This window comes from Xiphophorus maculatus, chromosome 6 (assembly GCF_002775205.1).
Source record: "Xiphophorus maculatus strain JP 163 A chromosome 6, X_maculatus-5.0-male, whole genome shotgun sequence".
NCBI lineage: Eukaryota > Metazoa > Chordata > Actinopteri > Cyprinodontiformes > Poeciliidae > Xiphophorus > Xiphophorus maculatus.
This window is the reverse complement of record NC_036448.1, coordinates 3,980,527-3,993,791: the sequence shown is the minus strand read 5'-3', so window position 1 is coordinate 3,993,791 and position 13,265 is coordinate 3,980,527. Positions and strand designations below refer to the sequence as shown.

Genomic DNA, 13,265 nt, shown 5'->3' with positions numbered 1-13,265 from the left:
CGTCGGCGTCTTTTTCGGGTATTGGAGAGCATAGCCATTTATACTTGGGAGTGGCTACGGGCGGCATATTGGGGAAATAATTGTAGTCGGCGATTTTACAGAACACGATTCAACACGACACATAACTTTTTATTGGGTGTGCGAAACTGGGAGAGCTCCGGTGGAGCCACCTGCACTCTGTCCACAAAACGGGGTTAAAAAAGGCCAGTACTCCTACTACTTTTTGTCGTCTTCTTCATCGTTTTCCACCAGCAGTAACATCCGGCTGTTGATCATGTGACACGTGCAATGGGGGAAAAGTGTTTCCGTGGCAGTTTTTTTTGGCAATACATTTATTGTGATACAACCTCATTCTAACTCACACTCCTTCTTTGGAAAAACACAAGGTTTTGTTTTTTTTTCTAAATCGGCGTGTTTCCATTGAGCAAATTTATTTTCGTAATTTCAGTTTGCACCATTCTATAGTTAATGGAAACACAGTACATTGTCTCACTCTAACCTTTACACAAGGCAGCAGGAATGTCCAAGCTATCACTGCTTCTAAATATAGAGACGTTTCTGCTTGTTGTAAACTACGGAGAGCCATTTCAGCCAAAATTAAATAAATCAATAAATGGGTAAAATTGGCATCTTTATTCCCATTTATATTTATTCATCTATAAAGTTATTTATTCCCAGATTCATTTAGCCATTTTTCATTTTCCCATTTTTATTTATTTATTTAATTTTGGCTGAAATGGCTCTCCATAGTAAACAATATATATTGCACATAACAAAATACTGTCCCTCTTCAAAAAATAAGAGTTGTCCACAGGTTACGATCTTTAATGGCGTTGCCTTGTAATAGAGCTTTGGGACGTGACGTCACTGCTCTAGGCGTAGAGATATGAGCGCCATCTTGTATGGCCATAAACATAACCGAGGAAACGACAGTCTCACAGATATTTTGAATTTTTTAAATCTAAGTTACTTAAAATTAATTAGCAGTGGTTTGAACTTGCTGCGTTATTGGATGTAATGTCCAATTACACGACCAAAACGGTAAAACGATGGAAAACGGACTTTTGTTTCACTGTTTTTCTGCCTGTAAACAACGGGAGGAGGCTAAACTGTCGGAGCTAAACTGTCGGAGCTAAACTGTCGGAGCTAACAAAAAGGAGAGGAATGTCCTGGTTTCAGCGGTGGAGACGTCCTGATATCACGTTCTCCAACATCCCAAGACATCTACAAGTTTGCTCCAGACATGTCCATTCTGGTGAGTGTTTAAATTCGCTCTGTTGGTGTTGTGTCATAATGTTTTGCTCTGATTTTGTCCGGGTTTACTCAGGTCCAGTTACCTTGATGTTAAATGTCATTTAAGTGGGTCAACCTTGTTTATGTTGGGCTTATATTTTTTTATGTAGCACAGTCCGAGTTTTGTCAGTGGACATCGAGGTTATTCCATTATTGCGAAGTAAACTATTTTACTAGTGTTGTCAAATTTACAGCATTAATACCGATGTGTTCTGATATGCCCTCTTCAAGGCAAACCGACGTATGAAATATATCAGCTCAATCCAGACTGAATCTGGGTCACTGCAGGTAAACGCCACGACATCGGACCGACATGGGCGTCAATTAAAGAGGCGATTCAGCAAAACCATGGAGGATCAACAAGTTACAGAGACTGTGTTTTCATGATTTACCTCTTCTGGGGTAAATCATGAAAACACAGTAGCGGAGGCTGTAGAAGAGGAGCAAGTTAGAGAGGCTGAGGAGGAAACACCAGGAGAGAAGCTCAGCAAGCCTGCAGACTCTGAAGAGGAACAGGAAGCATTTGGGTTGAAATGTGTGTTCAGTTGGAAGTGGCTGTTTTCTCTCATTTAATTGTTTAATGTGGTAAAACATTCATGAAACGTTTGATTCAAGTTGCACGTAAACAGGTGATGAAATGAATCACATTTCAAGTAAAAATGTGATATCTAAAATGTTTCAGGTAATAAACATAGGTGTAATGAAAGATTATATTTTAAATAAACATTTTATGTGATTAAAGTAAACAATTATATTCAATTTTGCAGTAAACATTTAATGTAACAAGCAAACCAGAAGAAAGAGCCCGTCTTTAAACATTTAATGTGTAATTAAACACTTCAGAGTAAACAATAAAGGTGACGAGTAAATGTTATGAAATAAATCACACTTTAAGGAAATATTTGTTGTATTAAACATATTTCAGGTAAGAAGTGAACATGTAATGAAATAGATCCTGTCTGAATTTTATGTAATCGAACATTACAGGTAACAAATGCGATGATCATCTGATGTAACACATTTTATGAACATTTTAAAAAAATATTTTTAAAGTATAAAATTAGTTAAATAAAAAAAGGGGTCAAAATGTAATAAACATGATCTATACAGTCTAGTAGAATAATTTCACACTGATTTTGAGTTAATGGGGCAAGCTATTGAAGAAAACATATTTAATATTAAAATGATTTATCCATCCATTTTCTTACACCCCTGTCCCTAGAGGGGTCAGGAGATGCTGCTGCCTCTCAGTTAACATTCCTGACTAGAGGCGGGGTCACCTGGACAGGTCGCCAGTCTGTCGCTTAAAATTTTAATAGAAGATAGTGTGCCTCTTGTTATAGCATGAATTACCACTTTTTTGTATCAGTTGGTCACAAGGCATTTATTTACAGGAGTGTTTGGTTCGGAAATTTACAGTCCCAATGTGAACCTCCGAGAGCTTGAGGAGGGAGTGATAGAGAACAGTTGGCCGGAATCAGTGTTCCTAAATCGGATCAACCTTGAGCTAAATGCTCCTTACTCCGAATATTCAATATGCAACTTGAAAACAACTTCACTGAATAGGTAGCACAATGAAAACGCCAGGAAAAGTTTGTTTTGGTACGTGGCCATACAAGATGGCGCCCAGCGACGTAAACATCACACGCAGTGACGTCAGTTCCAAAGCTCTATCAATGTTTACCTTAATGGCTTTCTTTTCATTTTTTTAAAAAAAGAAAAGAAAATTGATAAAAAACTAAAAAGAAAATGTTCTATGGATTAAAATGACAGAATTGCCTGTTTGCTTTGATTGTTCGTGATGCAAATTAAAAAGTTTCATTATTTGTAAAGACCGGCTGTTTTGTTCAGCTAGTTTTAAGAGGATAAATGAATCACCCAACCAGGAAATGAAAACGTACCATTTGTTTAACAGGACAAAGTTCATTCCTCAACAGCTTAGCTGCTAAAAGCACTTAAGTTTTAAATGTCATCAAATGAAATCTTCCAATCTGTTAAACATTATTATGCCGATATAAATTATATAAAAGATTAGATAGAAATAGTAATAAATAAGTCAATGTGTTAACGTCTCTCTTCGGGCGTTACTTTTGAATCAAACCGGGTCGGGTGCTGTTCACATGGTTTTTGTCCTAAATCTGCACATTTTCCACCGGATTCATTCATCGGTGAGTGTGATCAGAGTTGGAGATGGTTTGAACAGAGGAAGCCGAGTCCAGGCCCAGCAGCGTCCCCAGGTACGACTGCTCTCGAGGGTCCAGCATCTGATCGGGCCTTACGGGATGGACGATGTTGGCCGGCTGAGGGGTCAGGGTGTACTTCTCTAAGAAAGCCAGATCTGTCGCTGCCTGGTAGCCGGGGTTCTGCTGCTGGCCCTGAGCCTGAACGTTTACCACGCTGTGGGTCTGGGACGCGAGAGAGGTGGACCGGTGGGGGTGAAGGTCTCCCAGACCTCCTGCTGCCATGGGAACAGGGACTAAAGTGACGGGGATGCAGACGGCGGCCGGGTTGGAGGCGCTTCGCGGGGCCGACTTGGGGTCAGAGTGGTACGTCTTTGGGGTTTCCTGAAAAGGAGTAGAGGCGGCTTTGTCCTGACTGGGGGGCGGCTCGGTGAACCTGGCGCTGTGCACGTGGTCCACATGGTACTTCAGCTTGTCTTTTCTCTTGAAGGTGGCGCTGCAGTGTGGACAGTTAAAGGGACGGGCATCTGAGTGAATCACCATGTGCTTCGTTAAGGTCTTCTTGATTCGAAAGGTCTGATGGCACTCAGGGCATCTGTGGGGTTTCTCGCCTGTGGATCAAAAACCGTCCGCGCATTTAAAGAGCAGAAACTGTTTCAAGTGACCTGCCAATCTGTAGTTTCCACATGGAGGACAAGTAACAAAAAAACCATCAACTTTACATTTCTTAAAGCAAACGTAAGATTCCTTACTAAATGTTTGCACGGCTTTCAAACATCTAAGCGTCATTCCTTCAAAAATACTTCTTGCCTACCGATTGTGCAGACGAGATAAATTAACAATATACAAGTAGAAACGCGCAAAAAGCTGGTCAGCGATTATACAGAGGTTCTACTTTCTGTGATTCCATGACAAATGAATAAAAAGTAGAGGTTATAAATCATTTTCAATCTGCAATTCTTTTACTGAAATTTTAAAGGAAACACTTTTTTGTACAAACTGATGCTCCTTTTGAATAATTTTCGTATTTTTTTTTAGAGATGTCTGCCTCATGTCCTATCAGAAACAAACATCTTGGTTAAATGAAAGTTAATTTTAAATCCAAATCTGCCAAGGTTATGAATAATTTTGGGCTTGACTCCGTGTGGTGATTTAAGTTCATCGTATTGGTATTAATTGTAACATTAATCTAAAATGTATTTTAAATTATAGCCAAAGTCATGATTTACCTGAGTGAGTCCTGAAGTGCATCTCCAAACTGGACTTTCCTTTAAACTCTTTCTTGCAAATCTCACACTGATGCACAGCAGTTTTATATCTGAGAAAAAATAAATAAAATGCAATTCAGACAGAAGCATAAATCAAACCTTCAGGGTAAAGAGAGGAAGAGTATATAATATTTCTAGTACAAAACATAAATCTGTGATTTGGATGACATACTTCTGCCAAACTTTCTCTCCCAAATGAACGCTTTTATAGTGCACTGTTAGATGATCGTGGCGCCTGAAGCACTTCCCACATTCTTCACACTGGTGTGCTTTCTCACCTGAAAAAAAAAAAACCCAAACTGCACTGAACTCACCATCAGAGAGAAACGAGACCTTTACCGAAGGCCTGGGTGGACGAGGCAAAAGCTGAATTAAGGCCTGCAGCCTCATTTTAAAACTTACCAGAGTGTATTTTCTGATGCTTGGTCAGGTGATCGTGGCGTATGAAGGTTTTCCCACATTGGTCACACTCGTAGCGCTTGTCGTCATGGTGGACTCTGAGGTGAAGCCTTTGCCAACACAAACAGACAAGTTTTTTTTGTTGTTGTTTTTTTCTTATCACCAGAACCAGCCATACTGAAAGTTTGAAGTGTTTGTGATCAGGGAGTAGATGTGGTTTTCTAAAAAACACAAACAAAAAAAAAAAACCTCCCACCTGTAGGAGCTGCTGTGACGGAAACTTTGCCCACAAATGCTGCAGAGATGAGGTTTCTCTCCGCTGTGAATACGCAAGTGTTCCCTTAACGTCGTCCTGAAGGGAGACGGAACGAATCAATTACGGCTTTGCTATTCTGTCAGATTACAACCACAAACCGGAACATATTATTTTGGGATTTTATGTGACAGGCCGACATAGTGGTGCAAAAATTGTGAACTGAGAGAAAAACGGGGGGCAACTTTTGTTTGTGCATTTGGATTCGGCCCCCTCTTCCTCTGACACTGCTAAGTAAAATCAATCGCAGCCAATTTGGTTTCAACTGTGGAAAAACACCTGACGTAATTAAGCTAAATGACACACGGGTGGGGCTTCTGAAGGCGATATTATAATTTTTACGAATATGCTTTTAGAAGTCGGGTGAATATGAATGCAAGCACAAGCAATTTTTTTTTTCATAAAGAAATCTGTGCATTCTTTTTCTTCATCTTCACATTTAAAGCTGCACTTGCTGGTATGTCACATAAATAAAACATTTTGATTATAAATGTAAATGCAAAAAAAAAAAAACCTTTTTATGGCACTGAACATACAAAATAATAAGAAACAAACTTAAGATGCACAATTTTAGCTATTGGAATATTATTACAGTCACTAAGAACAGTTCAGATTCAGTATCTGCTGGAGTGAGATTTCTAGTGTCATCGATTGTTTGGTCTGTAGTATCGACTCCACTCCCACTGAGAGGGTACGGGTCGTCGAAGTTCAGCATCCTCTTTTTATTTTTTTATTTATTGTGATATAAACAAATCAAATACAGGCATTGATATTAAGAGATCACATCTGATTACAATGTTGTCATCAGAGTTCCCCACATTAGTATTGTAATTACATATTCTCCTTACATGGTGCGGCGCGGGGAGAATCGGAGGTGGAACTGTACCTTTCCCTCACTGATTTCCCACAAACATAGCAGGTCCACTTTCTTTTGCCTCCATGTGTGCACTCTATGTGCCTCTTCTTGTTTCCGGTGTCGTTGAACTGACGTCCACAGATCTCGCAGGGAAACGGACCTGCACGTTGGAGGAAAAAAATTAAATAAAATTTTAAAAAAACATCTTCTATGCCATTTTTTTTTAAAACGTGGATTGTAAAGATTTTGACCAGCAAAAACAGAAGGGCTTCTGATGTATCTCACCCAAGTGATATTTCTCTTGGTGCTTCAGCCTTGCAAACCTGGACTTGAAGTACTCGTCACAGAACGAGCATTTGAAGGGCCGGTCCTGGGTGTGCAGGATCATGTGCTCCTGCAGGTGAGGCCTGCGGCTGAATGTCTTCGAACAAATCTGTTGGGCCGTGTACGGGTAGTTAAGATTCTGAATTTCATGCAGGGTAAGTAAGATTCGACTGCGATCTGCTTTACTCATCCAGATCGGTGTGTGCCGACACGTGAATGATTCGGAAAATTTACAAATCTACTTCTAGACGTGTTGAGTAATGAGCTGGTTCTTACTGCACATTTCCAGCCTTCGCTCTTCTTTTTCCTCGCAGCAAAAAACTCCTGCGTGTGATCGGGATGAAACCTAGAACAACAGGGACACATAGTGACAGTGGAGAGGGTTCGGGTTGAACCATGTGCTTCTTCCTTGGTCATGTGACAGTCAGAGTGACGCAGCGCAGGATTGTGGGGATTTAACTGAAGTAGAGAATCAATGTCAGAGGCGTTTGTTTTTTTTTCTCCCCACGTTATCGAGAGGAAAGAAAAATATAAAATCGGTAAATATTGGTTGTCATCCATAACAACAATGTTCATATCAGACATTGATATCCACCCAAACTTTATAACTATAGGCGCATCCCTTGTTTACATATCACTTAAACTCAACAAATGGGAAAGCTCATCTTGCCATATCTGACATTTGATTACATTTTACATAAATCAGAATCAGACACATTGGCTATGTTTGGGTGCACAAATAAGGAATTTGACAGTGGTTTCAATATCAAGTAACCTTCAAACCAAAGTTACTTGAAACTCATGTCATATCTTTTGGCATGATGACTGAACAGATGTATTAGCATTCTGTTGAGACAGACCGCCACAAACCCCCAAAAGATCGCTGTAAAACTCAATGACTGCAGGTCGATCGACCGGACACCTTTGTGTTTTACCTTCTGACGTGCTTGGCCAGAGTTTTCTTGCTGGCATGGAGTTTGTTGCAGAAGGGACACTTGTGCTCCTTCTTTGGAATAGGAGCATCGCCTGCGTGCTTCTTCTTGTGCACCGTCAGGTTGGACTTGGTGGAGTAGCACTGGAGGCATATGTCACACTGGAAGGGCTTCTCTCCCGTGTGGACTCTGGTGTGACTTTCGTATTTCCCTACAAGTGCAGAGAAAGGAAATCGAGCCATAACTTCTTTCAGGCAATTATTGTTTGCAACCAAGATGACAAGAGACACAGAAAGGCAAGTCTACATTTTAGAGACATGAGGAACATTCTAAATCCGACTCCGAGGAAACCAACCTGCACGATCAAAAGTCTTCTCACATTTGGGACACTTGAGAGTCTTTTTGCTGGATGTTTGGATGATAACTGGAGCCAGACCCTCGGGATACTCTGGACTTTGGTTAGTGCTCGCTGCTGGAGGCATGTAAACTTCCCGATCTTGCCCGGATGGGGCCTCCATTCTGTCAGTGTGTGAACCTTCTTCTAAAGCCATCCTGTCATTTCCAGAAGCCTCACAAATGTTCTTTTGTGAAACAGCACCCATGTCAACATCTTGCTGGTCCTCCTCCGTGTCCTCCTCCATCACGTCATCGCCCTGAGATGGTTTGGGGGTCTCTCTCACATCCCGATTAACCTCCAAAACACCGTCCACTTTGTGTTCATCTGGTCTCCCTGGTGATTCAACTCTTTGTTGCTCCGTAGGATTGCTGATACAGTGATTTCCATTGTCTTTCTTATGTTTAGAGGGTGTTTTTCTTGTACAAGCTGATCTCCGCGTGGTAGCACTTTTCGGACATGTCTTCACCTCCCTACCTGAAGCTGGATTAGTACTTTCAGCAACACTGTGCTGCGGGGAGATTTTGCTGGTTAGGGTGCTCTGGACCTCTGTGTCCGCCCCAGCAGCGTCACAGGAGGGAATTTCTAACTCAGTTTCCCTCGTCTCTCCCTGGGAGGAGGTAGCTTTACCGTCCTCACACAAGAGCTTTAATACGTCCATCATATCCAAGAACCTGGCTGCGTCAGCTAGAGCTGGGAGGTCTGTCTCTGCAACGACACACTCTGATGTGTACAGGAAGCCGAGCAGATGCTGGAAAACTGAATCCTCCACGTGGTCCAGAGTGACGTGAGTCATTGTGCCCGAGTTCTTGGAGAGCTCTGCATGAAAGTAGCTGCTCCCGTGGGCCAGGACGGCTTTGTGGGCTCTATAAACCGTCCCACCCACCAACACGGACACATCGCAGAACCTCTGCCGGGTCCGGTCCTCGTTCAGAAACGCAAGGAGGTTGTCACTGTGCTGTGACATGGTGAGGCGTCTGAGAGGAAGGGACGAATCCTGGACGGTTTTGGAGTTCGATGGGATACTGCACTCCTCTGCAGCGGATGAGTTTGTCACCAGCCTCCCACGCTTCGGAAGAACCATACTGTTTGGCTTTCTCTTCATTATGGAGATGAATGTCGGGGTACAATTGATCAGTGCTGCAAAACACAACAAATACAATGAAACTGGACATTGGAGTTCATCACAAGGTTTAGTTCTGATGGCTCTGACCAAAGCTGGACAGAGGCATAACATAAATTAAGTAGCTGCTAAGGGCTCCTTAGCCAGCAGGGGGCGCCATGAATCTTTGACATTTCTCAAAGAGAATAGACCTCAAGACGTTTTGAGATCAAGTGGGTCAGGAAAGCTTCAATTTAAACTTGCAGTGACTTTTTCATACCAGATTTGATACATTTGTTGATTTCAGAGAATCAGTAAATGTACCACTTGTACATTTGCAAGTGTAAATGTACAAGTTTAATATTTGTACGTTTGAATATTTATCAAATAAATATTGACAATTCTGCTAGCAGAATCGTCCATATTCTATATTGTAGTACTATATATCAGTACAATATAGTACAATATAGTACTATATTGTACAGATATAGCTATTTCTATAGCTATAGTGTGTGCTTAGGTTACAAATATAGCAAAAATAAAAATGTAAAGAAAATCTTGACAGGCAGTTGAACAGTCTTCTAAGTACTAACACATTATCTCTAGTAGGCATAGGTACCATTACTGAGATATAATGAAATCTAAAAGTGTTTATGTTTCAAAGCTCAGAAATTTTCTGTTACACGATTTGTACAGTTCAAAGTCTTTTTAATGAGATGTTAAAGTTAGCAAGTTTTTTCCTGCCGTGTGTACCATAGAATAATAGAGCGCTGCCCATCCCCACATATTGCTGCGCTCTGCTGGTCAGCTGGCTGAAAGAGGGCTACTCTGGTTTATTCTTCATTACAATACATAACATTTTCACTGTTCCATTACAAAGAACAGGGAGTCATGGTGTCAAAACTAAAATCACATGATCTGACTAATTATCCAGAAAGCATCAGCTTGTTGTTCTCCAGATTAAAAGCGGTGTAAAGGTGTGATATACAAAGTAACTACTCCTTGACATCTACAGCTGTTCTCAGCAGGTGTTTATTCTATATGTCTTCAGTGTATTGAAATAAAGCTTACAAAAGTAAATGTTTTCTATAACACTGTTATTAGAGACAAACCAGTCAATTACCAGTGTTCAGAATCAGCTAACCTTCCTGTAATTTGCTCTGATCTGTATGTAATACAATAATTAAATTTTTTTTTTTTTCTTTCCATTAGTAACAAAATGCATGAAAGCTTAGAGCTCTCTCCATTTACAGTCTGTAAATGTCCAAACATGTATTTTGTTGGAGGTTCTTAAAAACCTGGTAAAGATAAGGGCCATACGCTCTGATGAATAGATAGTTCCTTCATTTACTGTAGAACACAAAGCTATAACTTTCATTTTAAAAAATACTTTTTTTTATCTTTTGCAGTTATTAGAAAAAGAAAAATCTGAATCAGAAAATCAGCAAAGCCTTATCTAGCCACTTCTAAATCCTGTAACAATATATCTGATTGGCTAGGAATATTTATGTGTACACAGTGTGACATTTTGGTAGTTTTTGCTCATAAGATACTTACAAAGACATACTCATTATATCACTCTCTAGTTAATTTTCTGACAATCTTCGTTCATTGAGGGCTCTCTAATTATTAGGTGTCATGTGTTGGGCTACAATCTGATGGCTGCTGCTATTTGACGGCTTTAACTGAGCACCTGAATCAAATTTCTCTTTGGACCCAGACAACTTTGGTCAGGGTATCAAAATCTTTGAGCACAATTCCTAACAAGTTACTGAAGCGAAAGAGTCCTGGTATCAACAGCAAAAGTGTAACACTGTGGCCACGTTTCAATGAAACGTAACAACAGCTTAACAGTGTTGCGTAGTAACATGTATCATAGACGCCTGTTACATTGTTTGGGTTATTTGTTGTCGGCAGAACGAAGCGACAGCCGCTGACTAACTACGACAGTCAGCTTAATTCTCGGCAATAATGACGGTTGTGTTTACAATTTCCCCCTCCACCTGAAGGAGCCCTAACGTTATATTATGAGTGAGACGGGCGGGCCCCCCTCCGAGGAGAGCGTCGACAAACGACCTTTATCGTTACTTAATGAACTCACATTGTTACCGGGACGCATTAAAAACATTCTTACCAAATACGGGTGAGAGGCCTCCATATTGTCGTTTTTAGCGCAAGGGAATAATAATGGGAAATAAAAAGAGAGCATAATAATTCCCTGAGCCTCTGGCTGAAACGCCCCACCAGAAATGTCGGACGCCGAAACAAAGCGCTCCCCCATTGGCTGGAGCGGCTATTGTCCTTCTGTCCAGACGTAAAGTTGCGTGAAGATCAATGAAACGTCTCGATGCCGTGTGACAACACGGAGTCCGTTCCTGTAGTTAACATGTTACGCGATTACTGACAAGCTCAACTGTGCTGACATTTGGAAAGCTTCCGTGGACACAAAAGAATCATGGGTAATGTAGTCTGAATGATGTCAGCCTACTAGTTGAAGTTATGCTGCCTTCCGTTTGCCTCGGAAATTTGAATTGTGACGCCAGGCCCAATTTACAGTGTTCCATCTAAATAAAGGGTTTTTGAATGATGCTCCATATTTGTCCAAACTTTATATCACCACCCCTTATGTTAAGTAATGAATTAACTGTGGAAAAATTGTTGGTTCATTTTCAGTAACTAAACTCAGATTGGTTTATTGTCAGCGCAAAAAACTTAGATGATATTATAAATGTCAATTTCTTATTCAGAATCTTTTCTCCTTCTTCCCTGAGAGGAATGATTAATGTTGAATATCCATCCATCCATCCATCCATCCATCCATCCATCCATCCATCCATCTAGGACAGGTGGTCGATTTATTGCAGGGCAACCCAAATTAATTATTAAATATTAGTATTACAGCTATATTGACTATTTGTCCCGAAAACTTAATTCCAAAATCAAAAAATTCAAATCTCAAAAAGTGGTCAAAACAAAATGAAATAAACTCAAACAGTCAATACTGGGCATCATGGGTTCTGGTTTACGCAGTACAACAAAGGTCAAACAGTCAAAATGCTCTTAGTTTACTTTTATTCAATCTTTTGCTAAAACAAGTTACAGGCTTCGGATAAACCTATCCTAACTCCTGCACCTGTTCTCACTGATAACACTGACTGATGACAGACGGACAGGTAAAAAACCATATGACCACCCATGTGCCTAAAGACTCATCTAAACTCTACGTATTTATACTGTGAAACACACCCACTTCCCAAACTGAAATCAATTAACTAATTAAGTGAATTACTAACCAAAAACTTATTTAGAAACAACAAAATAAACATTCTAATTATAAATCAACTATAAAACAAAAAAAAATAAACTAAATAATCTACATTCTAAACTTTAACTGAAAATAATGGAGAAATAGCTCCTACAACAGCTAAAGAAATTGTCTGAGCATCCTTTCTTTAAACTCACGAGTAATAAATTTTGCTAAATATTTCTTTTAGTTTTAATCATTCCTAATAATATTTTGATAGCTAATTTCTTAATCAGAAAACTTCCTCTTTATCAATGGAGTAGAAATATGACCTGAGAGTTTTCCTTACATGTAGTTCTTGATGACATTATTAACATGTTCCTGAAAGGTTTTTTATATATATATCCTTTGTCTGACATATATAGTTTAAGTATCAATCTTTATGATAAACGCACAAAATCTTGTGCATTAAAACAAGGATTTAAAAAAAAAGAATTCATCTTAGACAATCTCTTGACAAGTTATTTTATTAATGCATTTATGTAATCCAATGAAGACATTTATATTTGACTCAGAGTTCTAAGCTGATATTTAATATCTCATTAATTTTCTGCAATGTCTGGGTGACTGCAAAAGAAAATGTCGCCGTGTGAGAAGCTAAGCTTTACTTTGTGGTTCTTTCGGACCACAAACTTTGAAATCCGGTCACTGTCTCTTACATAACAGCACATTTTGGTTGTGTTTGGGAACACGCGTGGAGGTGCTGGGATTAGCTGGCGCCGACGCGCCCCTCCCTCTCCAACACGTTTAACATGACAGACTACATAAGTGCATTAGCTTAATCTCTTCTATCTAACATGCAGCGATCCAAGCATTCCAGTTAACACATGCCTGCAGTAAGGGAAGCAGGTGGGGGAGACGATGGAGCTCCACACACACATATTCTCCAGTCAGATCTGA

General features: G+C 40.1%; 1 protein-coding gene across 2 annotated transcripts; it reads right to left on the bottom strand.

Annotated features, from left to right (window-relative positions):
• Positions 1 to 1,744: 1,744 nt before the first annotated feature.
• Positions 1,745 to 11,506, bottom strand: zbtb41 (zinc finger and BTB domain containing 41). 2 transcript variants are annotated; one of them, XM_005802425.3, is made up of 11 exons: positions 11,196 to 11,506; positions 7,921 to 9,099; positions 7,569 to 7,776; positions 6,910 to 6,979; positions 6,595 to 6,742; positions 6,340 to 6,469; positions 5,397 to 5,492; positions 5,144 to 5,250; positions 4,914 to 5,019; positions 4,703 to 4,791; positions 3,456 to 4,084 (listed from the first exon to the last, which is right to left on the bottom strand). In XM_005802425.3, the coding sequence occupies exons 2-11, from the start codon at positions 9,062 to 9,064 to the stop codon at positions 3,456 to 3,458; spliced, it is 2,727 nt and encodes a 908-aa protein (XP_005802482.1). In that variant the 5' UTR covers positions 9,065 to 9,099; positions 11,196 to 11,506. The 2 variants fall into 2 exon arrangements, with proteins under 2 accessions (XP_023191960.1, XP_005802482.1); XM_023336192.1 differs by lacking the exon at positions 11,196 to 11,506 and having other exon boundaries at positions 1,745 to 4,084; positions 7,921 to 9,064.
• Between the last annotated feature and the right edge of the window lie 1,759 nt (positions 11,507 to 13,265).